This window comes from Balaenoptera musculus, chromosome 15, assembly GCF_009873245.2.
Source record: "Balaenoptera musculus isolate JJ_BM4_2016_0621 chromosome 15, mBalMus1.pri.v3, whole genome shotgun sequence".
Taxonomy (NCBI): Eukaryota; Metazoa; Chordata; class Mammalia; order Artiodactyla; family Balaenopteridae; genus Balaenoptera; species Balaenoptera musculus.
Window position 1 is genome coordinate 43125161 of NC_045799.1, and position 26352 is coordinate 43151512.

The following is a 26352-nucleotide window of genomic DNA, read 5'->3' on the forward strand; positions in this document are numbered from 1 at the left end:
AAAAAGTCCAGACGTTCTCACTCTCACTTAAGATTTATTTCCAAATGCCCAGGTGAAGGCAGTTAAAATAAAGGAACGTTTCAGATAAATAGCACCTCCTTTGAAAGAAAGTCGATTTGTGTTTGCATACCATAGTATTCTGTATCTGGTAGTGGCCCCAGAGCTAACTACTGTGGGATACTGGATAGTAGACCAAACACTCTTAACAAGGAAACGCTTAAGGTCTTGCAACCCAAAATGTGGGCCTGGCAGCATCAGCATCTCGTGGGCGCTTTGCTCTAAATGCAGATTCTCAGGCCCTATCCCAGCTCTACCAAATCAAAAGTTGATTTTAACAAAATGGTTAGGTGATCTATGTACACGTTAATATTTGAGGAACACTGGATTGATTAGGATACCTGGGGTATGCCCGTGAAATCAATGATATAACATGCTTGAAATTACACAATTGAGGTCCCAATTTTAAAAAGGTCTCCTTTTTAAAATTTGGATTTTTAAATTGTCATGGGCTCAAGATGCAAAAAAATTTACAGCATTGAATCACAGAAGCAAAACCTGCTGTACTTAAGAATTTTATCTGCCTAATATTTTGCTTGTTGGGTGGGCCTCGCAGGACTGGCATCTTATTTTTCCAGTCTTGAAGGGAATGGCAGTCGTGTGATGTTACTTTAGTGGACTTCAAGGAGAGGTCAGATTGTACCATGCAGAGCACAATTTACACATAATGCTGAATAGTAAGAAGTTTAGGTTTTCCCCCAAAATTCTTTGAATTAGTCCTCAAGTCTTCAAAGGCAAAATACTGCTCCCAAGCTTTATGGAAAGCAGATATTATTATAGCCTATCTCAGATTCCACCTATTTTGGGGACAGGGTATTATTCTCATGTATGTGAAAGACTTCCTATTATTAACATTAACAATGTAGTACATATCAGAGGTGATAGTCATCACTTCTGTTTTTTTTTCTTCCCTAAATATGAGTATTTCCAAAAAGAATAAAACAGAAGGATTGAAGTGAAATGAAAGGAAATAATTGCATAAAATGATTTCCTCCCTGAATTGTGGGGCTGGGGGTGCTTTTTATGAAGTCTCAGCCAATGTAATCCCAACCAGCCAGGAAAGGTAAACCTGATGTGAGGCTCAACAATAACGCTTCAATTTGTTTAACGCTTGCTGTGAAAATAATGTCACTCTACATAAATTTCTTAATGTAATCACCACCTGGGGAGAGAAAGAAGATACAAACATATATATTGTCATATTGTCATATATTTTGCGGTTCTATCTACATAAATAAGCCAAAATTTATCCACCAGTTTTATGATGTATTTTCCTTTAAACATGGCTCTGTCTCAAAACTACTGCAGCAAGATACTGAAAACATTAATGAGAAACATAAAACACGTGCAGATAAGCTACAGAAATATTTCTGCATTCAGAGCCGCTAAGAGATGCCTCAGTTAGCCTGATAATTTAGACGTCTTGACACCATTTTATTCCCAACTGTTGGTAGTAATTTTTCTGCTACCCCTAAAATAAGCAAGTTTCCTCATCAGTAGCTACATTAAGCTTGGCTAGTGTTATAGTGCTGCCTCTGGGTTTAGTTCAATGAAAATCCTGTTTCACAGGAAAGTAAATCATGTTGCCTAACTGAAACTTGAGATACTGGACTCAGCAGAACTCAGAGCAAACCAGTTTGCTCTTCTAGTATTTTTTAAAATATGTGAGTTTTTCAGAAATAGACTCACAGACATAGAAAACTAACTTATGGTTATCAAAGGCAGGGGGAGGGATAAATTAGGAGTTTGGGATTAATAGATACACACTACTATATATAAAAAGATAAACAACAAGGACCTACTGTATAGCACAGGGAACTATATTCAATATCTTGTAATAACCTATAATGGAAAAGAATCTGAAAAAGAATATATATATATATATATATATATATATATATATATATATATATATCTGATTCAGTTTGCTATACACCTGAAACTAATACAACATTGTAAATCAGCTATACTTCAATTTTTAAAAATGAGTTTTTGACATCTGACTTCTGATCTGACCCTCAAGAGGTGAATTTGGTTATAAAGGAGTGATGGTTGTTTCACAGTGCATCTAACCAAAGTTTGGGTGTTATAATGCTCTTAATATAGCTATGTAACCAGGTTGTGCAATGCTACTCACAAAACCAGAAAAGCTCCTTTCTCCCCTTCTTTTCTTTCCCAGTCCTACTTTCAATGACTGTTTTCTCCAAATCACTCAGGAAACCATTGAGGACCATTAACAGGCTATTGGAAAGCCCACAGCAACTGCCCAAGGACAGGAAAATGCACCAGCTCTTTTAGAACCTGGGAAAGAGCCTGCAGATCATTGCCACTGAGCTGGCATTAGAAGATTTTCTTCTCACGGTGTAATGTATAGTAGCCATTGTTCAGTGATTAACAGAACACTACAAGCCCTCTGTCTTTAGGTCTCTGCATTTCCTGTGGTATTTTCTGCCCAGGTAGTGTCTTTGCAAAGTCTTATCTTACCCTTTTTTTTTTATAATGAGCTCTTAGCCAGATCCACTTACATAATACAGTATTGCCATCCTCATTATCATCAAACAGAATTAATTAATTGCTCAGATTACCCAACTAATGTGCAGGGCAGCTTGTCTTTTGCTATTCAGAAATGTTTTTATTTAGTTTATATTCTCTTTTAATGCATTAAAGATATTCTCTTTGTATTCTCTCATAACTCCTTAACTGAGGCAGGACTATTTACATTCCTTCAAATTTTTATACCTACATAATAAAATACTGCTTTTCTGTGATTGCTTAATATTATTTCTTACACTTATGTGCATCTTCCTAACACATCACATTTGTTCAGTGTTGCCTAATTATCCATGAAGCTTCATTCGCTTATTCCATACATATTTATTATCAGCCACTTTTCTAGTTACTGAAGGTACTTCAGTGAACAAAGCAAAGAAATATCCCTACCCTCAAGAAGCTTACATTATTTTAAAGTTGCTGCACTTTTAGGTGATCTTTTAAAATAAAAATCCCCAGGTTAAAAAACTAATCTATTTGGCCTCTTTATCTGTATGTCCAAGTTATAGCTAGCATTTGGAAATAACACTTACGAACCAGTTATTTGGTGCCTGGCAATGTGCTGATCACTTCACATCTTGCTCACTTAATACTCACAATAACTCCAGAAGGAGGTACTGTTATGATCCCTAGTTTACAAAGGAGGACAGTGAGGCTCAGAGAGATTAGTTAAGGGGAAGATATAAAATTTGATTTTTCTTAGCTCTCAACAACCATTTCACATTCTAGATGATGCTTTACACACCTTTCATAAGTGGATGAAAGAATGCATGTATGTTTTGGAATTCCCGTTCAGCTTGCCATTAAACACCAACAACTTGATGACGTTAGAACAGTCAACCCATTCTGTGGGGAGAGAAGAAGGTGGGAAGGGTGGTAGGGAATTGATTTTTTTTTTTCAGTGAGTTTAGGCAGATGATTTTATCGGTGTTTGGTTATTACTGGAGGTTGTTGCCTTATCAGGTGAGAAGCTGGACAGAGACATCAATTCCCTCCACTTTGGGGCCTCAAATTAGCTGCCTCTGGGATTCAAGCTCTTCAGTAAAGTGTTGGAGAAGAGTTCCCTCAGAGTCCCAAGAATTAGAGAAGACTTGAGGGGTGGATACTGGCCATCCTGAAGGTGATGGTAAACTGGGGGCAGCCTGAGCTCAGAGAAGGATGAAACCAGGGCATCTGCCCCCACAGTCAGCATTAAGGGCTGCGCCTATAAAACTTTTCAGAGGGGCCCCAACTTATGACGGTTCAACGTATGATACTTTGACTTTATGAAGGTGTGAAAGTGATATGCATTCAGTAAAAACCAGACTTCAAATTTTGAATTTTGAGCTTTTCCTGGGCTAGCAATATGCAGTAGATACTCACTGTGTCCTATGCTGGGCAGCAAGCCACAGCTCCCAGCTGAGACAGGAAGTAAGGGACAGGGCACAACCATTAAAAGAATGACACAGCCATCGAAGATACAACAAAACCGGTTAAAACCTACTAGGCCCAAGATGGTGGAAGATTCGACTTCCAGTAGATCTTGGGCCTCATTATATGCTCATTGTAATATATTAGCATATGCTAAACGACATGCCCACAGGGGCCATGATGGTTCTGAGGCGAAGTAAAAAAGGCCAAAAAGTGGGCAGTACTCCAAGTCCTGGAAACCCCCACCCCTTCCCCAAAATAGTCGAAATAATCCTCCTACTGGTTAGCCTATGAAATTACCCAGTCCACAAAAACTAACCACACCCACACCCTGGGGCACTCTCGCCTTCTGAGATGGACTGCATTCTGCCTATGAAATGTGTATCCCTCTCAATAACCCTGCTTTCACTTTACTGCCACTGCTCTTGAATTCTTTCCTGAGCGAAGCCAAGGACCCTCACTTGGCACCCATCCCAGGGACTCGCCCAAGACCTGGGACATGACCATCCTCTCTGGCCCCATTTTCCTGCAACTCGGGGCAGCCACGTGATCATGAGGGTGAACTACATTCTGTACCCAGACTACCACTGTGTTTTTCACTTTCTGTGCAGTATTCAACAAATTACATGAGATGTTCAACACTTTACTGTAAAATTGGCTTTGTATAGATGATTTTGCCCAACTATAGGCCAATGTGAGTGTTCTGAGCACGTTTACGATAGGCCCGGCTAAGATGTGATGCTGGGTAGGTTAGGTGTATTACATGCATTTGCTTCTTATAGTTTTCAACTTACAGATGGGTTTATCAGGACGTAAATCCATCATAAGTCTAGGAAGATCTATATAGGATTTGGAAAGATGGAAAGCACCTGTTGCATGGGACAGAACAGCGCAAACTCATGGTGAGGGAAATGACCACCACCTTTCCCTATGCTCTTACTCCGCGGCCCCAGAATTCCAGTTTAACCCCACAGGATTCCCACAAGCCTCCTTCCCTTTCCTCGGTTCCCCTTTGCACCTGTTCTCTCCGCCCGCCATGTATGCGCAGGCGCGGAGCGATTCTTAACTGCTGCTTTGGAGACAGCGGGGCATCGATCCACTCCGGGCTCGGCTTCTTGACTTGTCGGCCCTCGATTGAGGCGCTTGGTAGCGTCACTTCCGGTGCCTGGCTCGGCTTCCGGCTTCCAGCTTCCGGCTTGTGATTCGTACGCGACGCGGCGGACGTCTCCGGTGAGTTGGAGCGCTTTTTTTCTTATTTCTCTCCGCTTTCCCGGCTGCGGGTTGCCCCTCGGCCAGACGCTCTCCTGCGGGAGCTGGGGGTGGGCAGGGCGCGGCGCCGGGGCCGGAACGTATTCGCGGAGGGTCGGCGAGGGAGGCATGGAAACTGACGCTCGGGTCTGGCGAGGCCCCTGGACTTAGGAACCTTGTCTCTGGCGGGACGGGTCGGAGCCGGCGATCGTGTGGCCGCTTCCTGGGGCTTCGGGCCGGGGCCGTGGGCGAATATGCCTGGGTCTGGAGAGGCGGGAACCCTCGCGCATGTGAAGTTATGGATAACTGGTGTTTCTTCGCTGGTGCGAGTCGTTTACAGCTCGCTCTGAGCCTTCAGGTGCTTGCCAGAGGCTCCCTTTTGGATCCGGGAGGCGACTCCCGGTATCCCGGCACTAGTCCAGGCCATCATCAAACCTCGCGTGAGATAAAGCGAGAACTTCCCCCTCTGATATCTCTGCCTTCAGTTTGATCCCTGTCACTTCCCTCTCGTCGTCGTTCGCGACCCCAGTCCCCCAGGTTTCAGTTTAGGGCGTCGCAAGCCCCTGAGAAGCGTTAACTTTCACCTGTTACCCGCACAAGTACAGTCCTTGTCTGTGGGCTCTTTCTTTGTATGTCATCCTATGCTGTGCACATAGTGTGGGTGTAAATGTTCATGGAACGAAGAAATATGCGGGGCATCAAGGAAATAAAAGCAAGGCCACAATTTGCAACTAAAACAGTGGGAAAAAATGAAATAGTGTGGTGGGTGTGAAAGAAAAGTGCAGGAGACAGAAAACAAGGGCCGAATTCTCAGGTCTCCTGCTTATCAGCTATGTAACTGTGGGCAAGGACTTGCATTAATCTGTAAAAGACATTAATAACAGCTGCTCGAAGTGCTTACTTCTGATTCCAGAGCTGCTAGAACTTTGTCTCATTTAGCCTTTTGAGCTCTACTGGGTAGATTCTGTTACCATCCCCGTGTTACAGATGTGGACCTGGGAGATTAGAACTTGCCCTCAGTCAAGCAACTAGTAAGAAGCATAGATTTGAATTCAGATCCGGCTGGCTCTAGACTCTGAGCTCTTAACCATCAGGCGGTACCGCTCCAGTCTCTCAAGTCCATTAGAGGTGACTTTGGAGTGGGAGCTGTTGGTGATAAATTAAGTAATAATATGAAAGGGCTTTGTAATAAGAGTACCCATGAAAGAGTTTTTGGCAAACTTCATTAATGTTCTTTTTTTTTTTTTAAATAAGTGTACTTATTTATTTTTGGCTGCGTTGGGTCTTCTTTGCTGCACGCAGGCTTTCTCTAGTTGTGGCGAGCGGGGGCTACTCTTTGTTGTGGTGCGTGGGCTTCTCATTGTGGTGGCTTCTCTTGTTGCGGAGCCCAGGCTCTTGGCACGCGGGCTTCAGTAGCTGTGGCACGTGGGCTCAGTAGTTGTGGCTCGCGGGCTCTAGAGCACAGGCTCAGTAGTTGTGGCGCAAGGGTTTAGTTGCTCCGCGGCATGTGGGATCTTCCCGGACCAGGGCTCAAACCCGTGTCCCCTGCATTGGCAGGCGGATTCTTAACCACTGCACCACCAGGGAAGTCCATTAATGTTCTATCTTTATGATTTTTACTGGATATACATTTGCTAGTTTCTTTTTTCATTTTTTTTCAAATATCAATTTTTAAATTTTGTTAGAAAAGTCATTAGGTAGATGGGAGAACAGTATTACTTGTCATAAGTGAAAGATAAGTATAAAAATAAATGTATGGAATAAAAGAATGTTATTAAAATCTGACTAGATAATAGTGCCCCACCAAGTTTTCAGCCTGAGAACTATTCTCCTTTTGTTTAAAAAAGAGAGCTAGCAAGTCCTCGAGAGGTTTTAAAGACTACTGCCAAACTGGTATTTTCTGACATTGGGGGTTGAAAGAATTGAAAAGTTAGTACCCTTGTGCTGTGTCCTTAATGCCACGCTATCATATGAATGAATCCTCCCTGTTTAATAGCAGAATATTTACTGTCTCTTTAGGCTATTTGAACAGTTTAACCCACAACATGGATATCAGACCAAATCACACAATTTATATCAACAATATGAATGACAAAATTAAAAAGGAAGGTAAGTGCTTTTTTTAAAAACACTAAAGTGTGTTTGCTTACTACCATCTTAAAAATTATACAGCTTCAAAAATTCTCATCTAGTCATCTTTCTCAGTGCCTGAAGTAATGGTTTATCCCTTATTGTTTAAGGATTTTAAGGCTTTTTAAAGATAAAAATAGGTAGGGGCTGAAAATGTGTTGAATCTGTTTTCACTTGTAGATAAATGGTTTCAAAAACTTAAAATTAGACTGCTAATGGGAATAGTAAGATGTTTTTATTAAAATATGTAACTTTGTATAAATAAATGAGGGGGGGCACTCAGTGCCGTGTCATTTTATGAAGAATTTTGTCATAGTTTCATTCACAAATAACTGGTTTCCCTTCTAATTTTGTGCAGAATTGAAGAGATCCCTTTATGCCCTGTTTTCTCAGTTTGGCCACGTCGTAGATATTGTGGCTCTAAAGACCATGAAGATGAGGGGGCAAGCTTTTGTTATATTTAAGGAACTGGGCTCATCCACAAATGCCTTGAGACAGTTACAAGGATTTCCATTTTATGGCAAACCGATGGTAAATCAACCTTATTTTGGCATTAATCACTATTAATGGTATGATACATTTGTAAATATACCCTTGAAAATATGGCTATTGCTTTTTGCCTTCAGTTAAGAGTGGATTTGGGTTTATTTTGTTTATGTATTTATTTTTATAGAAACACTTTAGTAGTAGAGCTTATAATTCACTTCTTTATTTATAATAGTTCAAATAGGCAAAAACAAAATACATTGAGATGTAGAATATTTTAAAAACAATGGCAGTATAGGCAATATTCTCATCTCAAAAGAACTAGAAATTAATAATTACTCAGAAGATTAAAAAGAAACCTCTGTAAACTTGTAAAACAACACAAAACAAAAATCGTGGGTCAACGAGGGAATCCAGTCTGAAGTTTCAGAAAGTAGCATAGTGAAATACTGCATGTCAGAAGCTATGCAGTCAAAGCACTGATCTGAGGACAGTTCATAGATGTAAAGTCATAGGTTTTATTAATGAATAACAATGAATGGAAATGAAATAGTCACACATGGAAAGTTTTAAACTCAGGAGTGACATGAGATTTCACATTTAGCTGCTGGATGAAGATTGGATTGTGGGAAGGGCAGAAGGGAAGTAGGGAACTCAGGAGACATTGGTATAAGTCAGAGATGGTAGAGGATTGAATCAGGGTGGAGACAGTGTATATAGCAAGGGGCTCTAGGTGTGTGAATGGGTACGTAGTACTTTGGGTGTGGATTTCAGTGCTTTTCTTCCGGAACTGGAATGTGATGGGAAGGGATGTTGGGGAAAGAGCCGAGGCCCAGAGTCTGAAGGACCCATGTTCTCATTCTAGTTCTGCCGTTAACTGGTTCTGTGCTCATGTTCACTTTGACCTGTAAAAAAAAAAAAATGTAAGCAAACTGGATATTCTTTGGTCTAATTCAGAAGGGAGCAAAAACGCTATAAAGGACCAGATAATAAATATTTTAGGCTTTGTGGGCCACATACGGTTTCTATTGCATATTCTTGTGTGTGTGTGTGTGTGTGTGTGTGTGTGTGTGTGTGTGGTTTTTTAAGCAATCCTTTGAAAATTGTGTTTAAAAAAAGAAAAAAGTACTTAACTCATAAGCCATACAGAAACAGCCATGGGCTGGATTTGGCCCATAATCTGTAGTGCAGACCACTCATCTGATCCCTTTTTTTTTTTTTTTTTACAAATGAAGAATCAGGCACAGAAAGCTTATGTTACTATAACCAGTGGCATCATCAGGACTTGAAAGCTAATCTCCTGAACACCCAATATTGTGATTTTTTTTTTCCGCTAAACTGGGATTCAGCACCCTATCTGTAAAAGGGCCAGATAATAAATATTTTAGGCTTTATGAGCCAAATAATCTCTTTTGCAGCTACTTAACTTTGCCTTTAGGGCCAGAGAAGCAGCCACAGAAGGTGTGCAGATCGATGAGTGTGCTGTGTCTCAAGAAGACCTAACGTACAACACCAGGCAGTGTTGGCTGTGGTCACTAGTCTAAGGACCTTGGTACCACGCTGTTTAATTCAGGACTGAGCGCTTTTTGTCTGTTACTGGAGCACATTTTCTTCCCGTCCTCCATCCAGCTCTCCTTTTCCCATCATTTCCCACCTGACTGGGCACCATATATGTGGAAAGTCCTATTCCAGAAAACTGGGGGATAGTACCTGCATACCCCACTTTTCAGTAAATTGGCATTTCCTGAGACCAGTTTATCTTTCTCAGTAGTGTAAAGAACTAGCATAAGTGAGATCTCAGTTGGCAGTAGCATAAGACTGGGTTTTAGTTTAAATCTACAATTACATTAGTATGAAGGAACAGTTTCTTCTCGTAGAGGGTTTTAGGGCTGTTTTGCTAAGTTGGGATGACAAGTTTGCATGTGCCTGTGACTGAGATCCAGGAAAGCTGGAAATTGTTTGCTGCGTTTGGCACTGGCTTCACCTTGCCAGCTAATTATTTAAAATCAATGGGAAAAGCCCATTAGACTGATCTCATATTGAAGGTATTTTAGGAGGTCTGTTCTCTGCCTTCAGGAAAGTAGTAGATACTGCCAGATCTCCCGCATCCTGGAAGAAAGAAAAGAATGTTCCTTGAGCTGTCTTGTTTATACTTACTTAGGTGGTTTCAGTTGCCAACACACCAGATCAGAAATGAACAAAATTTTCTATAACTTGGAACTCAGAACAAAATTATTCTCTGTGATTCAAGGGCATTTGGTTATTTAATTCCAAAAATACCTCAGTAAAGTAGAACCATCTTCCTAAGGACTTCTGTCATGAAGCCTTTGGTATAAATGTAAATCTTGCACCTTCTCTAAGCTGTGGGTAGACTTTTATCCCTCACCAGTATTAGTCTAGACCAGGGTTTTCAACACTGGCACTTTTGCCATTTTGAACTGGATACTTTTTTATTGTTGGGGCTGTATTGTTCATGGAAGAGTGTTTAGCAGCATCTCTGGCCTCTGCCCTCTTAGCATGACAACACACAGTGTCTCCAGTCAGCAGTGCCAGCTGTCTCCTGGTGGGCAGATTCTCCTCTGGTTGAGAACTGCTGCTCTAGACCAGCCAGCTAAGAGCAAGGGCTGAGGTCAGAAATTTTCACAGGTCACAGGGACAAATACAAGATCACCCAAGATCTGTTCAGGTCAGGAAGAAGGGAGTTGGGAGGGAATCCCTGGGAGCAAGGCAGAGTTGGTCCAGAACTATTTCTTTTGGTTAGATGATGACATGCAAGACTAGCAGAGTTGCTCGCAGGGTAAGTCCACTTGGAGCTGCCATGGTCCAGCAGCCAGAGGAAGCCTCAGGGACTGAGGAATCGTGGGAGGCCTGCCCCCCTCGGTTCCCCCGAACATTCAGCTATGCGATAATGCTTTAGGCCAGGGCCATACTGCTCAAAGTGTGGGCCCCACCATCCCCTTTGTGCTTGTTAGTGCAGAATCTCAGGCCTCACCAGACCCCTGCATCAGGGTCTGCACTCTTACAGGCTCTCCGGGTAATTGGAATGCACATTAAAGTTCATGAAATGCTGTCCTAGACCAGTGTTTCTCAGCGCTTGTTCAGTCGTGTGTGCTGTGCCTGCTGGCTGTGGCGTATTACTCATGCAAGTGACCTGGTTGCACTAGCTGTGACGCCATCTTTTTGTTTCCTTTCAGAACTTTTTAAATTTAAGTGGATGCCACTGTTAGTCATTTCATTTAAAAATAATAGACCAGATTCAAGGGAAAGTCATTCTCAATCTTTGGTACTTTAACTTTGGAAGTAACAAATTCCATGCATATATGGACCCTCTATGGAGTGTCCCTGTAAGGGATAGACAGCTTTCCAATGCAGTTTTCTCTGTTCTTTTAAATGGAGAGGGGCAGTGGTGCAGATATTTCAAAGTCCTGTTTTTCTCATATGAAAATCTATGGTTTTTTCTTGTAATAAACACAGTTGAATCTAACTTTGTCTCAGTTGTGAATCATGGGGCACAATTTATTTTCATTTGGTGCTCAGTATATTTGACAGATTTCCTTAAGTATGTGTTTAAAATTAGCTCGTATTTGCATAGTGAAATTTGAAATATTAATGACAAGTGTAAAAACAGCCTTCAGCATGATGAAAAGTAACTTGTTTTCAAATAATTAAAACAGCGAATCCAGTATGCAAAAACAGATTCTGATATAATATCTAAAATGCGTGGCACTTTTGCTGACAAAGAAAAGAAAAAAGAAAAGAAAAAAGCCAAAACTGTGGAACAGACTGCAACAACCATGAACAAAAAACCTGGTCAGGTAAGATGGGCAAAAGTTCATTTTTTTTTTTTGGTGTTAAAAATTTGATAGAGATGTCTGTCTTCCATTTGAGGGGTATCTTTGAGGCATGCATGTACACATGTGTGTGTTTAAAGGTAGATTTTTAAGAAGCTGGAATGGTTGAATTCTAAAATTCCAATATTTGTGTTTAAGCAACAGATTAAAATATAAACCTTTACATATGCAGATTTATATTGAACAGTTTTATTTGAATTTGCATGATATTTAGTTCCATCATTCTCCAAAATTTGTTAATATCTATTTTTCAAGTTCTGTGTATAAATAATACTGTAGGTGTTATCTTTAATCATGAGTATGCCACTGAAAGCTGCTTTCTTTGAACAGTTCAGGAATTCAAAATCTAATTTAAAATACCAGGTAAAGGTGAAATCATCATCCAAAAAGTAGTTACTTTGGGATTGAAAGTGATTAGAAATCAGTTTTACTAAGTATAATGCTTGACTTTTTTCTAGTTGTTTTAAAAAAAGAGAAAGACTGGTCCTTGGTTTTTCTCTTATATTTATATGTCTCCATAATTTTAAAGCTTAGAGGTTGAATTTTATGATATAGACCTTTCAAAGACATTTGACAAGTTAAATACATAAATGTTTGAGTCAGAGTTTTAAGATGTAAATTCTCAGTGAAAGTAAAGTTAAATAGATTTAAAAATCTGTTTGTTAATCTTATTTTTATGAAGTAATTTAAAATATAAATACCTGCTGCTTTTTTAGAGGGGTTGGAAATTTTAACTGTTTCTCTATTTCTTTGGGTTAGGGAACACCAAATTCAGCTAACACCCAAGGAAATGCAGCACCAAATCCTCAGGTAATATTTTTTTCCATGTGATACTTACTTTAAAATAAAATTACAAAACAATAACAATAATTACAACAACCTACATGTCTCCAAAAACTGAAAATGATTCCATCTGTAAGCCACAATAATGTGGAAACTCCTCAAAACATTTTATTTTCTTTAAGAGGGAGAAAACAAAACCTGACTTTATTCCTTGCTTCCCATGGTGAGTCAATGACAGAATCAAAACGATAGAGTCTAAGCTCTATGAGGGCAAGGAGCAAAATGGTTGTTTTCCACACAGTACATGGCCCAGAGCTTTCCAGGCTTGTGGCTTGGTATCCATTCCCATTGGCTGAAGCACTAACCCATCTTTTCTGATAGAGCAAAGTTGTTTTACAGTTGCCTTTGCTCTTATTTCCTCAGCACATATATATTTAAGTCTCCTGATATAGACTTATCAGGAAACTCTTTACCAAAGAGTTTTAGAAACTCTTTACCTAAGCTTCCCAGTAAAGGCCTCAAAAAGAAAGCCTGAGTTATGTACTGATGGTTTCCCGATTAGTCCCTTGGGTGCTAGGGTCTGACAGGATCCTTACATCCAGGGAATTCCTTGCACCACTGAGATTTTCCTCCTCTGATTTTAAGTTATTTGCATTTTCTTGCATTGTCTACTCTTTTGAAGTCTTTCAACAATTATAGTCCAGTTCACAAATGCCAGCACTTAATTCTCTAAGCTCTAAGTTGTTCTTTACATTTCATCTTTTTTCTTCCACGAAATTAGCTTGAAGACAGAGGCTCTTACATGTAAAGACCTTTCCCTATAGTTCCCCATAACAGTGTCTGTTTCCACTTACTTGTATGTAACTAGATGCCATGTATATCTCATTTACTCAGAAAAAAAAAACATTAAAAATCGCCAAGCAGTGATTCTTAGTGGAAATCTTTCTATTTCCAGATTTTCTCACACACTGGGAGGTAGTAAGTGATAGTGCAGAGGATTGAACATCTGAGGGTTAAGCAGCTGAGTATGGGTGACACAGATGCCTTCTCTGGTTTGTTAGGATCAGTTATATAATCCAGACGACAAAATCCTCCTGTTTCAGCTGACCTCCAGATGCTTAAAACTTAAATATTGTTTTAAATACCGTTAATTAAATACTTAAAAACTGTTAATAAGATTTGTAATCTTCCAGATATTTATTAAGTGACTTGAATGTCTACCTTGTTTGGTTACTGTTGGGTTTTTGCTTATTTCTCTGGTGTCACTGTTTTTCCACTTTAGTGTTTGATGTAGTAAGATTTCACAGGCCTTAAACGGTGGAATGTAGTTTTCTGAAGTTTAGATTTTAAGAGCCAAATGGTTTACTGTACTTTTTATATTTACAAACTAACTTTGCCATTTCTTTTTAATAGGTCCCTGATTACCCTCCAAACTATATTTTATTCCTTAATAATTTACCAGAAGAGACTAATGAGATGATGTTATCCATGCTGTTTAATCAGTAAGTGTTTCCATAAACAAGTCTGTGTTCCGGGAGTCTCCTGACAGGACAGATAGCACTTCCCTGGGTTGAATCCGTTTGTGTATCACACAGTAATTCCTTACAGCTTCATTGAGTTGCTCCAGGATTAATCATGAACTGAAGCCAGTCTAAAGATTTAGCAAATAAAAAGCTAAATTACCTCTAATGTTTGAAGTATTAATTCTAGTTGATGAGTAAAACAGGAAACAAAGCTTTGATGAAATGACAAAAAACAGAATTAGCTTACATGATTCCTGCATTTCTTTTCATGGTATTAATTATATTTTAGGCTCTTTCATCCCACTCAGGATTCTTGCTGGGATATGATACTTTTCCTGGACTCATATCAGGAAGTTGCTTAACAAATTTAAACACACACATTTATGTATTTGATGTCATTTCTGTGTTTACATGTATATAACTTGTTTACATATGTAAAAATTGTTTTAATTCTTTATAGATTCCCTGGTTTCAAGGAAGTACGTTTGGTACCTGGGAGGCATGACATTGCTTTTGTTGAATTTGAAAACGATGGACAGGCTGGAGCTGCCAGGGATGCTTTACAGGGATTTAAGATCACACCATCCCATGCCATGAAGATCACCTATGCCAAGAAATAAGATTCGGGATAGCTGCCTTTAAAGGACTTGGTGTTATGTATAGTTTTCGTTTTGATAACATTTGGTCAGGCCATTTTAATAGTTGGGGGTAGGGGAAAGTGTATGTGAAATTTTTGTAAAGGATTTAAAACATTACCTAGTCTTTGTTTAGCCTTAGTGAACTATGAACTGTGAAGGCCTTAATTTTGTACAATAAACTTTTATTTGTATTCTGTACATAATATTTCATTTATTGGCCCACTGTCCTGTCACCAAATGCTTATGCTAGTTTAGAACACATCTTAAGGTATATAAATCTGTAATAGGATGCTTTTCTAGTGTTATTTTGGAGTAGCTAATGGTAGATGCTTTTCTAGTGTTATTTTGGAGTAGCTAATGGTAGATGCTTTTCTAGTGTTATTTTGGAGTAGCTAATGGTAGAGAAACATTGAACCACTTTAATAAAAGTAAAGGAGAATTAGATCAAGCACTTGATTATATTTTCTGTAATGTTTTATGCATATGAACTGCCATCCTGGAATTCATTTTTTGGTTTGTTTTTGTTTGTGGGGTTTTTTGTTTGTTTGATTTGGGCGCACCACACCACTTGTGGGATCTTAGTTCTCCGACCAGGGATCAAACCCAGGCCCCCCTGCAGTGGAAGTGCTGAGTCCTAACCAGTAGACCACCAGGGAATTCCCTGTTTGTTTTTTTTTAATGATTCTTTTACTAATGATAAAAATGATCATCCTGGATATGAGAAGAAGATGGGACCTGGGCAGGATCTAAATTCCATCTTCATATTCAAATAAATGAGCATAGTATTTGCTGGTAGTAGGCATTTCACAAATCTTTTCATTCAGTTTTTAATTGAATAAAGGTCATTTAGGAGTAACTGTACTTACTGTTTTCTGGGAAAACAGATGGAAAGGGAATATTGTCTTTAGACTTAACATTTTATGCTCTTACCCTTTTGAGGCAGGATCTTTCCTAAGGAATACCTGCTCAGTTATTAACCTCGTTATTGAACGACCTCCAAAGGAAAGATTTTGAGTCTGTCATCTTTTTGAAGACTAGTAGGCTGACTTGCAAAGGTTGCCAATCCTAATCTTGCTGCCTCTTTGTGCTTCTTAAACACCGATGCTCAGGATTTTCCAAAGCTCATTTTCTGTAGTGTTTGAGTTCTACCTGAGGCTATCGATACAAGTCCCCTGCTAGTAAAACCACAGGTGTCTATAGAGGTGGACGATTTTTTATGTATAGTGCATGGTAAAGTGACTATTAATCACTTTTTGTGTTCCTGTTTTAATATTTCCTGGAACAAGACTTTTCCTATCACTTAGTTTTTTTATGTATTTATGGAATATATATGGAATACATATTTATAGGAAAACCACTTTCAGAGTTACGTAGATTTTTATCACATCACTCTTGTGCATACATAAGGAGGAAAAAGCAGAATAATTTTTATCCCTTAACTTTCCACCTGCAGAGTCTGATTCTTATGAATAACTTTTTAACCTAGTTGTCAAGTTCATGTATGTCCATAAAATATATTAACTGAGTTACTAGAAAAAAGACCATGCTCTTGCATGTTAACAGCAATGCCAATTGCTAGTACATTTGCTAACTGCTTGCTCTCAGTGACTGTCCTTAGCTTGTCTCAGAAGATGTTTCACAGGACTTCCCTGGTGGTGCAGTGGTTAAGAACGCGCCTGCCAATGCAGGGGACACGGGTTCGATCCCTGGTCTGGGAAGATCCCACATGCCACGGAGCCACAACTACTAAGCCTGCGCTCTAGAGCCTGCGAGCCACAACTACAGAGCTCACAGCCCCTGCTACTCTTAGTACTCTATCAATAGTTGATGAGTTTTGGCAGTTGTATAAGTTGTGTGAGAGTCATAATCAAGATACAGAGCATTCTGTCACCCCTCAAAGACAAGAGCTGCCTTGTGCCCCTTTGCAGTCAGTCTGTCCCCCCATCCCGACCCCAGGCAGCCACCCATCTGCTTTCTGTCACTGCGACTGTGCCTTGTCTGGGATGCTTTTGAGACTCATCTCTATTGCGTGGATCAGCAGTTTGTTCCACCAGCGGATGGGCATTTGGGTTCTTTCCAGTTTGGGGCCATTAGGAATAAAGTGGCTCTGAACATTCACATACAAGTCTGTGTTGGACATATGTTCTGTTAGAAGATTTCAAGCAGAGGAGTGACATTTGATTACTTTTGAAAGCTTTTTATTATGAAAAAATTTCCAATTTATATAAAAGCCGAAATAGTACGCAGAGGTCCCATACATATTTTTGAACTGTCGAGGAGAAATTTCCCCCTCTACCCCTCCTGAGTTCTTGTGGCTGGACTAATAATGAAATTGATACAAAACAGATTAACAGGGGGAAAAAAATTTTTAATTCATGCAAACAGAGGTCTCATAGGAATGAGACCTAAGTAGTGGCCAAAGCAGGCAGCTTTTATACCTTCTAGAGAAAGAAACAATAAACTAGAGATGAAGTGACACGGCAAAGAAACTTAGGTTTGGGGTGCTCAATTAGTGAAGAATCTAAACAGTTCGACCCTGAGGTAGTAAAGGAGTAACAAGGTTTGTTTATACAAGCTTCTTGACCTGAATTCCCTATCTCTGGTGAAAGGGGTGTCCTACCTCTAGATGCAGGGGGTGCATCTTTCACATGAGAGATTTATTTCCTGCTTTCTGGAAGACAGGAGGGTCAGAGTGTCACTCTTGCATTGGCGGTTTCTTAAGTAACTAATTCAAAATAATCAATATGCCTTATTTTGGGGAGGCCCACCCTGAGCCCTAGCAGAACCATTTGACAGTGTCAAGACCTGATGGCTTGTTAACCCCTTAAAACTTCAGTGTGGATTTCCTAAGTACAAGACCACTCTTCCACATAACTTCTAGATGACCAGCAACATCAAGGAATAACATTCATCCAATTTATTTGTTTGTATTTTATTTTATTTTTGGCTGCGCTGGCTCTTCACTGCTGCACGTGGGCTTTCTCTAGTTGCGGCGAGCGGGGGCTACTCTTCGTTGTGGTGCGTGGGCTTCTCATTGCAGTGGCTTCTCTTGTTGCGGAGCATGGGCTCTAGGCGCCTGGTCATCAGTAGTTGCAGCACGTGGGCTCAGTAGTTGCGGCACGCGGGCTTAGTTGCTCCGTGGCATGTGGGATCTTCCCAGACCAGGGATCGAACCCGTGTCCCCTGCATTGGCAGGCGGATTCGTAACCACTGTGCCACCAGGGAAGTCCCCATCCCATTGACTGATGTCCCAATCATGACCTGGGAATCCAATCCAGGATCATGGGTTGAGTGTAGTTGTCATGTCTCTTTAGTCTCCCGTCAGTTCCTCAGCCTGTCCTAACCTTTCAGGATCTTAATTTAATATAGAGGTATCACGTCTATATATCTATGGGTATATCTATTCAATTATATTAAAAATAATGAATTTGCAACAGTACCTCTGATTGCAACCCAATAGCACTGAGTTCATTCTAGCCTTCCTCTTCTCCTTACTTGTAACTTATTCTTCTCGAGACCCATTAATCTCCATGTATTTACAAACTATATTTTGAAGAAGATTCGATCAAACTAGGATCTTCTGACCATCTTTAACTTACTCATCCGTGGGAGTTGCACAGGGGGTCTAGAGGGAGCAAATGTTGTTATCCATTAAATATAGCAGTTTTCAACTTGAATTTAACTTTCAACTTTGACTGCATATTAGAATCATCTGGGAGATATTTTCAAATACCCATGCCTAACCTACACCCCAGATCAATTAAATCCCAATCTCTAGGGGTGAAACCCAGTCGTCAATATTTCTTAAGCTCCCCGATTGAGTCCAACGTGAGTCAAAGTTAAGAACTAAAAAAGCAGGTTTCTACCTTTATGAAGTGGGTTATATGATTAGATTATTAGCTCAAATTATATTTTTCAAAGGTAGTCTATAGAAGATAATGTCAAAATGGAAACTATTGGGAGAGTCTCACATCTCCATTTTAAACTTAAAGACTTAAAGTATTTTGTTTGGGTACTTAACAGGCATTTTGTCCCTTGAAAATGTTGTAACCAGCAAAGACCTGATGACAAGTATGAAATCCTGCTAAATATTTGTGCTGTATTTGATTTGCCCTCAAGCAGCACTTCTCAAACTTTAATGTTCATACAAATCACTTGTGTCTTGTTAAAAAGTCCATTCCGATTTAGCAGGACTGGGGTGGGGTCTGAGAGACTTTATGAAGTGATGCTAAAGTTGCTGGTCTGGAGACCATGCTTTGGTGGCAGGACCCCAGCGTCTCTGCCCTAACCATTTAGTCAATGAGTCTTAATTTGAGGGGTGTAATGAACATCTCTTTAGGCCTGATAAAACCTAGGGACTTTCCCCGGAAAAAAAGAGTACACATGCATGTATACACCTAAGCATACAATTTCGGGGATCATGCATTCATTCAATGAATACCTATTTATGAGTACCGAGTATTTTTCTGGGTGCTAAAGATAGAGCAATGGACAAGATGGAAAATGTCCCCACCTCGTGGAGTTTTCATTGTGGTGTCAGGGGGACAAATCACCAAGTAAGTAAACAAGGCATGTCAGGTAGTGAAACGTGCATCAGAACAGGTTCCACTGGTCGAGTGATGGACGGATTGGGTTTTGGGAGTGCGGGACTGGCTCTGTTAAACTGGTCTGTCGGTGGAGACATCTTTGACTATCAGAGACCAGAAGACCAGTATCCGGAGGAAAAGTATCCCAGGCAATAAGCTTAGAGGGCCTAAAGTAGAAATGAGCTTCACATTTTCAAGTGGCTGGTGTGCCAGGAACAGAGCCAGTGAGGGGGAGTGACAGAAGGTGACCTCAGAGGGGCGGAGGGACCAGATCGTGCAGGGCCTTCTACGTCAAGGCGAGGAGGCTGCTTCCACCCCGTCCACTTGTCCAAGCCTATTTTTATTTCATTTTTATTTATTAATTTTTTAAATAAATTTATTTATTTATTTTTGGCTGCGTTGTGTCTTCATTGCTGTGCGTGGGCTCCTCGTTGCGGTGACCTCTCTTGCCGCAGAGCATGGGCTCCAGGCATGCGGGCTTCAGTAGTTGTAGCTCACAGGCTCTAGAGTGCAGGCTCCCTAGTTGTGGCTCGCCAGCTCTAGAGCACAGGCTCAGTAGTTGTGGCGCACAGGCTTAGTATCTCCGTGACATGTGGGATCTTCCCAGACCAGGGCTCGAACCCATGTCCCCTGCATTGACAGGCGGATTCTTAACCACTGCGCCACCAGGAAAGTCCCTGTAAAGCCCATTTTTAGACCCTAAAGGAACCACAGCCTCCATTTTAAGAACCCCAGACTGAGAAGCTAATTTAGGAACTAAAGAAGAAAAAAAAAGGCCTTTTGGGGATTAAAGGCTCAAAGAATCTATCTGAAAATCCAGAAGCAGGAGGGAAGTAAGCTCAGGACAGAGCCCTTCTCTGGACCCTCCGAATGTGCTGTGGTGACTCGAGTGTGCTACCAGCCACAACAGCTCGCTGAGTTATTCTAAGTTTAACTTCCTATTTGTGAGCAGAATTTTACAAAGAGGCCTCTAGTCTTCACCCGGTCTCTGCCCACTGCAGAATGCTGGGACGTACCAGGCCTGCCCAGGATGCACTCAGAAGGCCTGGCATCTCTTTTCTTGGTTCTCCACCTTCAAATGGCCCATAATGGCTTCGTGTCAGCATCAGCTTAGGTGGCTAAGTTGTTGTGACAGCTCGGATGTGGCTTTATTCAACATTTCACTCTGCTCTGGGGGCCTGCCTAGGGTGTGGCCATCTGAGTTTGTGCAGTCCTCATTTCTTTTTTTTTATAAATTTATGTATTTATTTATGGCTGTGTTGGGTCTTCGTTTCTGTGCGAGGGCTTTCTCTAGTTGCGGCGAGCGGGGGCCACTCTTCATCGCAGTGTGCGGGCCTCTCACTATCGCGGCCTCTCTTGTTGCGGAGCACAGGCTCCAGACGCGCAGGCTCAGTAGTTGTGGCACACGGGCTTAGTTGCTCCGCGGCATGTGGGATCTTCCCAGACCAGGGCTCGAACCCGTGTCCCCTGCATTGGCAGGCAGATTCTCAACCACTGCGCCACCAGGGAAACCCAGTCCTCATTTCTGAAAGTGCCTCTTAAATGGCAATTGTCTTTTGACTCTCCTGTGTTGAGAGCTGGCTGGAGACTGTCGCAGTCTGTAAAACAGCTCCCTGATCAGGATAAAGAGGATTTTGATCGATGCTTTCATTTTCCAAGAGATCCTCTTAGGCCCCTAGATTATAGGCAGAAAAAATGCACTGGCATTCTGCTTTCAAAAATGATTTCTAATTCATCCCTTCCTTGAAGTGAAACAGGAAATAAAGAATTTAAAACCCCAATTCTAAGTTGACAGTGGATGCATGGAAACAGCACTGGACCACAGTCCCGCTGGGTGACCCTTGGACTGGTTAAGAAAGGCAGCTCTGGCCGGTGCTGGGCCTCAGCTTCCTCTTCTATAATGAAGATACTGGATTTCACGAGCTTCCACATCAGGGCCAGCCGTGTAAGAGATCCTCCCTTGAAAAGAACACGCCGCTCCCACCCCTATACCACACACACCCAAACAGTAAAACTTTGTTACATACACACACATCCTTAAAACAATCAAACTTTTTCATTGTACTATATTTTGCTTTACCAGTTTATCCCTTGGAAAATTGTTTTGTACCTATTTTGTAAGTTGAATGCTCGTCCCTCATTTTGTCAGGTGACAGTGTTTCGGGGGAGAGAAAAGGGAGTTCTGCTCTAAAACCTTAACAGCAACCAAGTTGGACAGGGCAGCCTGACAGGGCCTCTAGTCTAGAAATAATGAGGGGTCGGGGGGCCACCTTATGAGAGAAAAACAATCCCAAACACCCTACGACAAGCAGAAACCTATTGTCTCCTTCTCCCAATAGAAAGTAAACCTTGGGCCCAGACCTTTTTTAATTCACGGCTATGTCTCTAGTGCCTACAACAGTGCCTGGCACATAGCAGGTGCTCAGGAAATATTTGTTGAATAGATGGGGGCAGGTATTAGCGCTTCAACTTTGTCCTTTTTTTTTTTTTTTTTTTTTTTGCCCACACCATGCGGCATGCGGGATCTTAGTTCCCCAACCAGGGATCGAACCCTCACCCCCTGTACTGGAAGCACAGAGTCTTAACCACTGGACCACCAGGGAAGTCCCAGCGCTTCAACTTTGATGACTTGTAACCGTGCCCCTCTTCCCATAGGAAAGATGCCCAGAAGCAGGCCAGGCAGGCATGGGGGTTCGAGGAGAAACAAACCTCCAGCTTTACTCCCTCCTCTATGAGCCATGAGCATTTTGAGACTGAATTTCAAAAATCTCCGAGAGAAGAGGTAGAAAAAAAACCTGTTCCATTTTTCCCAACCCACCTACCCCTTCTCCATCCCCCCACGCCCCGTTAGTAGGGTCTTGATGTGTTACAGCCCATGCTTGCCCCAACAGACGTGACTCCTAAGAATCCTGTCGTGAATGATTTGTAAATGTAAGCATCCTTAACTTATCTATTATATAAATCCAGATGTTTATTAAATGTTTAAATCAAAATTATTTGTATTAAGGGTATAGATCTCACATTTTCAACAGTTTCCTACAGTTAGTACATCTTTGCTCATGCATTGAAAGAATATGAGGTTTGAACTAAAAACATTTTTTAAATGACTTAAAATTCTCATAGTTCTTTCAACAGTATCTTCCTGATACAATAAACCACAGCGAAAGTGACTTTAACAATGGTGGACCATTTTGGATACCATTTGTGTGTAAAAAAGACACAGAGTTTGAGTCTCTGTGGGAAATCAGATGCTAAATAGCCCCTAGAGCCCAGTAGCTGTTATGAAAGCAGAGGAATGGTAGCCACCTCCCCATTGGCCGGGGGACTTACCCAGATGTCTGGCTTTCACATAAAAGACAGGAAGCACTGAAGTCAGTCTCCACTTCCACTCAAAGGGCAAAAGCAAAAACAGCAAAAAAGGAAGATGGCAAGACTATTGTTACTTTTCCTCGCAGGTCTTGTGGCCATATGTGCCGTGCATGGAATATTTATGGACAGACTTGCTTCCAGGAAGCTGTGTGCAGATGACGAGTGTGTCTGTAAGGACTTTTTTATGCCTTTCATTACCTTTCTATTATATAATCAGAAAAGAAATATGCAACAATAGCATAAAATCTAATTGTACTTGGAAGTGAATTTTCTCTAATGTGCATGTGATTAGCATTGTTTCTCCTGGTCTGTGCCTTTTGTGTCTTACCATGAAGAATTCACTTGGCTAAGATTCTGCTGGGTGCTGCTTTAATACCTTAGTTATCTTCTGGAACTGAACATGAGCTGTAAATTAGGAGGTATTAGTCACTCTGATTTCCTAGTTTTCTTATATGCTCTGCCTTTTTGCTGTGATAAAATCCAGGAGCCAATGTTTTTTTCTTCTAGATAAACATTTCAGTGTTTTTTTCTTCCAGATACTATTTCTCTGGCCCGAGCTCAAGAAGATTACAGTGCCCCAGACTGTAGATTCATTAACGTTAAAAAAGGGCAGTGGATCTATGTTTACTCAAAGCTGGTAAAAGAAAATGAAGCTGGAGAATTTTGGGCTGGCAGTGTAAGACGAGATTATTTAAAATATATACACATCTTGACATATGTTGCTCTTAATTTTTCCTCTGTTACGTATCTGCAATGCCTTTTAATATTTAAAACTAGCTGTTAAGAACAATATAGATGCTGTGGATACAAGTGCAAAAATTCATATATATTTGCTTTTATTGCATTTTGAAGAAACAAAGAAAATTTCATAACAAAACCAAATGTAGGTTTATTTGATGGTTTGGCAAGAAAATCTAGTCAAACACATGGGGGCTTGAACATCCCAAAGAGTTTGAAACTTATTCAAAAATATTTGAGTGGATTTGCCAAGTAAAAGGCATGTGTACTGGCAATCAGGCTACGTTTCAATATTTTTAAGGAAACTTTAGCACCGTCTTTAATTCCAAAGAATCTGCTTTCTTCAGTTAAAACATGCAGGCGTGGGCCCTTGGGAGGGATGAAGCCGGATTGATTTACTGTCCTCCACTGCAGCTGCAGCTCCAGCTCCAGAGATAAATTCTCAAGTAATAAAGAATTAAATCTTAGATTCACTCAAGACCTGTTCATTTGAATTTTTAAAAATAGAGAGAGTCCTTTAAAAGTCCTTTAAAATAACAGTGTCTGTTTACCTTTTTTAAAAAGGTACAGACTTTATTTATGGGTTCCAAAAAAGATTTCAGGCAGCTCACAAGATTGCATAGAGAAATGCTAAAGCAGGGAGACCAGTAAGATTAGGCCACAAAAGAACACACACACAATTTCTGTGGGTTGACTTAGTTGCTGTGAGCAAACTTCAAATTTGGGTCTGAGCCCCCCAGAATCCAGGCTGAGAAGCAAGGCATTGGCAGTTATGTAATTCTCATGGATAGCGAAGAGGATGCCTGAGGGTTTCTAAAAGAGGACTCACATCAGCTTTCCCCTCACTGTTACACTTCTGGGCACTCAGGTTTATGGCGATCAACCTGAGGACGAGATGGGAACTGTGGGTTATTTCCCCAGCAACTTGGTCCAGGAGCAACATGTGTACCAAGAAGCCACCAAGGAAGTTCCCACCACGGTAAGCGTCTCTGGGGGTGCCAGCGAAGGACTCAGATCTCAAGGTAATGTAGATGTGGGCAGGTGTGAATAATGCATCATGCAACTTACAAGATGCATCAAGCAAAGCCCCCCGACACTTTCAGTGGTGACATCTCTAGACAATGAGATTTGGGGGAGTATTTATACCTACTATCAATGTTGAAAGGTTAGTGAAATTTCTCTACCAACCCCCTTTGTTTTAATGCAAGTTATCCTGGAAAGGGCTCCATGTCACAAAGAAAGAAACCAACATAATATTAACTGACTCTTACTGATGGGTACACTTGTTGACTAAAGACTTGGGCTGAGAAAAATATCAGCACCTGTATTTAACAAAATCAAAACATTCTGGAAAATTTTTGAATGCCTACTTTTGTGATAGATAGACTCTACTTATGCATGAAAAAAAACATTTTACTCTTCCTAATGCCCTGGGGTCTTGTATACCCAGAACAGAAATAAAAGATCCCCTTTGAGCTACTTTGCAAGGTGGTTGTTTTGAAACGATTCTCCTGGAGCTAACTGCTGTGCAAAATAACTTCAAAACATTGCCCAACCTACATAAATGCGACTCACTTGTCACCATGTCTTAGCATTGAGCTTGAATGTGTCAAATAACCATAAATTAAAAGTGTATTTGAGAATCTTCACTTTAAGTAGTTTTTGACTTAGAGTAATACTTGTGTCATACACTTTGGGGTTCAGACTTTGCTTATTTTAAATCCAAATTACCCTTTGATTACATATGATTTGAAATAAAGAATCTACATCTGTTTTCTGGCCCTGCATGCTCAGCTCAATCTTTTTTTGCTTTTGTTTTTGTCCAGGATATTGACTTCTTCTGCGAGTAAGAAGTTAGACAAATTTGCAGATAGACAGGAAACACCAAAAACAAAGAAAAAAGCAAAAATAACCAAAAAATACATGTCCCTAATTTCTGACTTTTGTTTCAAGGGTTTGGCTTGGGGCTGGAGATGGCAGATAAAGGGGAGGGGAGGGCGGGAGGGGAGAGGAAGGAGGGGGAAAGGGCAGGGCGGAGGGGGTGTTCTCCTAGCCTGGTCTTCCCACCCACTGGGTCAGGGTGACCTTTGGCTAAGTGGATGAATTGAAAGTAGAGAATTATTTTTCAGCCTAGAGCATCTTCTCTTACACAGGGATCATATAGAAGATAGCTCATTTATAGTTATTTCTAAATAGTAATTCTTCCAAGCTCTTTGGAGCCCCATATAGACTTAGGTCATAGGTCTTTTCTTTGGACATGATGTTTTCTACTTATTTGGTCTCTCTGGCCAGTTGGAGTATTATAATGTACCCAAAGGGGCTATGTCATCAAGGAGTATTCCAGGATTGTTGTTACTTTTAATATTTGATGCCTTTGGGATGTGAAGCTGTTGGGGAAGAAAAAGAGCTGTTTGGACTCATAGATGTTTGGACTATGCCTCTAAATTTCTCTTTAAAAAAATGGCTCACAAATTATTTCAGTTGAATCATTTTACCTTCTAAATGATCAATTTACCTCTCCCCAAATTTTAAATAATTTTAAATTTTAATTTTAATAAATTAAAAACTTTAAATTTTAGTAAGTGGTGGTGGGGTGCTTTATGAAATATGTGCAATGGAATAGTTTCCCCTTATTATGTGCTGTTACTGGATATTATTCAATCTTCAAGTCAAAATATACAGAAAATAAAGTCTATGGGTTCTTTTCTCCACTTCTATTTCAACTTCGAATTTCCTCTTCCTGTGCAAATTCCCCCAGTCAAGGATGACGTGTTAAGAAATCTGGTGAGGGCTTCCCTGGTGGTGCAGTGGTTGGGAGTCTGCCTGCCAATGCAGGGGACACGGGTTCGAGCCCTGGTCCGGGAGGATCCCACATGCCACGGAGCGGCTAGGCCCGTGCGCCACAACTGCTGAGCCTGCGCTCTAGAGCCCGCGAGCCACAACTACTGAAGTCTGCATGCCTAGAGCCCGTGCTCCGCAACGG

The 26352-nt window shown here is 40.8% G+C and overlaps 2 protein-coding genes across 2 annotated transcripts; both read left to right on the top strand.

Annotated features, from left to right (window-relative positions):
- The first annotated feature begins 5176 nt into the window (after positions 1-5176).
- SNRPB2 (small nuclear ribonucleoprotein polypeptide B2) lies at positions 5177-15124 on the top strand. Its single transcript, XM_036827041.1, has 7 exons — positions 5177-5247; positions 7285-7374; positions 7754-7926; positions 11556-11696; positions 12492-12542; positions 13929-14017; positions 14499-15124. The coding sequence occupies exons 2-7, from the start codon at positions 7311-7313 to the stop codon at positions 14656-14658; spliced, it is 678 nt and encodes a 225-aa protein (XP_036682936.1). The 5' UTR covers positions 5177-5247; positions 7285-7310; the 3' UTR covers positions 14659-15124.
- Positions 15125-22503: 7379 nt separating this feature from the next.
- Positions 22504-25289, top strand: OTOR (otoraplin). Its single transcript, XM_036826675.1, has 4 exons — positions 22504-22801; positions 23168-23307; positions 24238-24348; positions 25196-25289. The coding sequence occupies exons 1-4, from the start codon at positions 22687-22689 to the stop codon at positions 25217-25219; spliced, it is 390 nt and encodes a 129-aa protein (XP_036682570.1). The 5' UTR covers positions 22504-22686; the 3' UTR covers positions 25220-25289.
- The last annotated feature ends 1063 nt before the right edge of the window (positions 25290-26352 follow it).

Bases quoted from the DNA above. Each gene is read 5' to 3' on its own strand.
- SNRPB2 (XM_036827041.1), top strand. From the start codon at position 7,311: ATGGATATCAGACCAAATCACACAATTTATATCAACAATATGAATGAC. The intron at 7,375-7,753 runs GTAAGTGCTTTT...AATTTTGTGCAG, and splicing joins TGACAAAATTAAAAAGGAAG to AATTGAAGAGATCCCTTTAT. The intron at 12,543-13,928 runs GTAATATTTTTT...TCTTTTTAATAG, and splicing joins ATGCAGCACCAAATCCTCAG to GTCCCTGATTACCCTCCAAA.
- OTOR (XM_036826675.1), top strand. From the start codon at position 22,687: ATGGCAAGACTATTGTTACTTTTCCTCGCAGGTCTTGTGGCCATATGT. The intron at 23,308-24,237 runs GTAAGACGAGAT...CTGGGCACTCAG, and splicing joins GAGAATTTTGGGCTGGCAGT to GTTTATGGCGATCAACCTGA. The intron at 24,349-25,195 runs GTAAGCGTCTCT...GTTTTTGTCCAG, and splicing joins CCAAGGAAGTTCCCACCACG to GATATTGACTTCTTCTGCGA.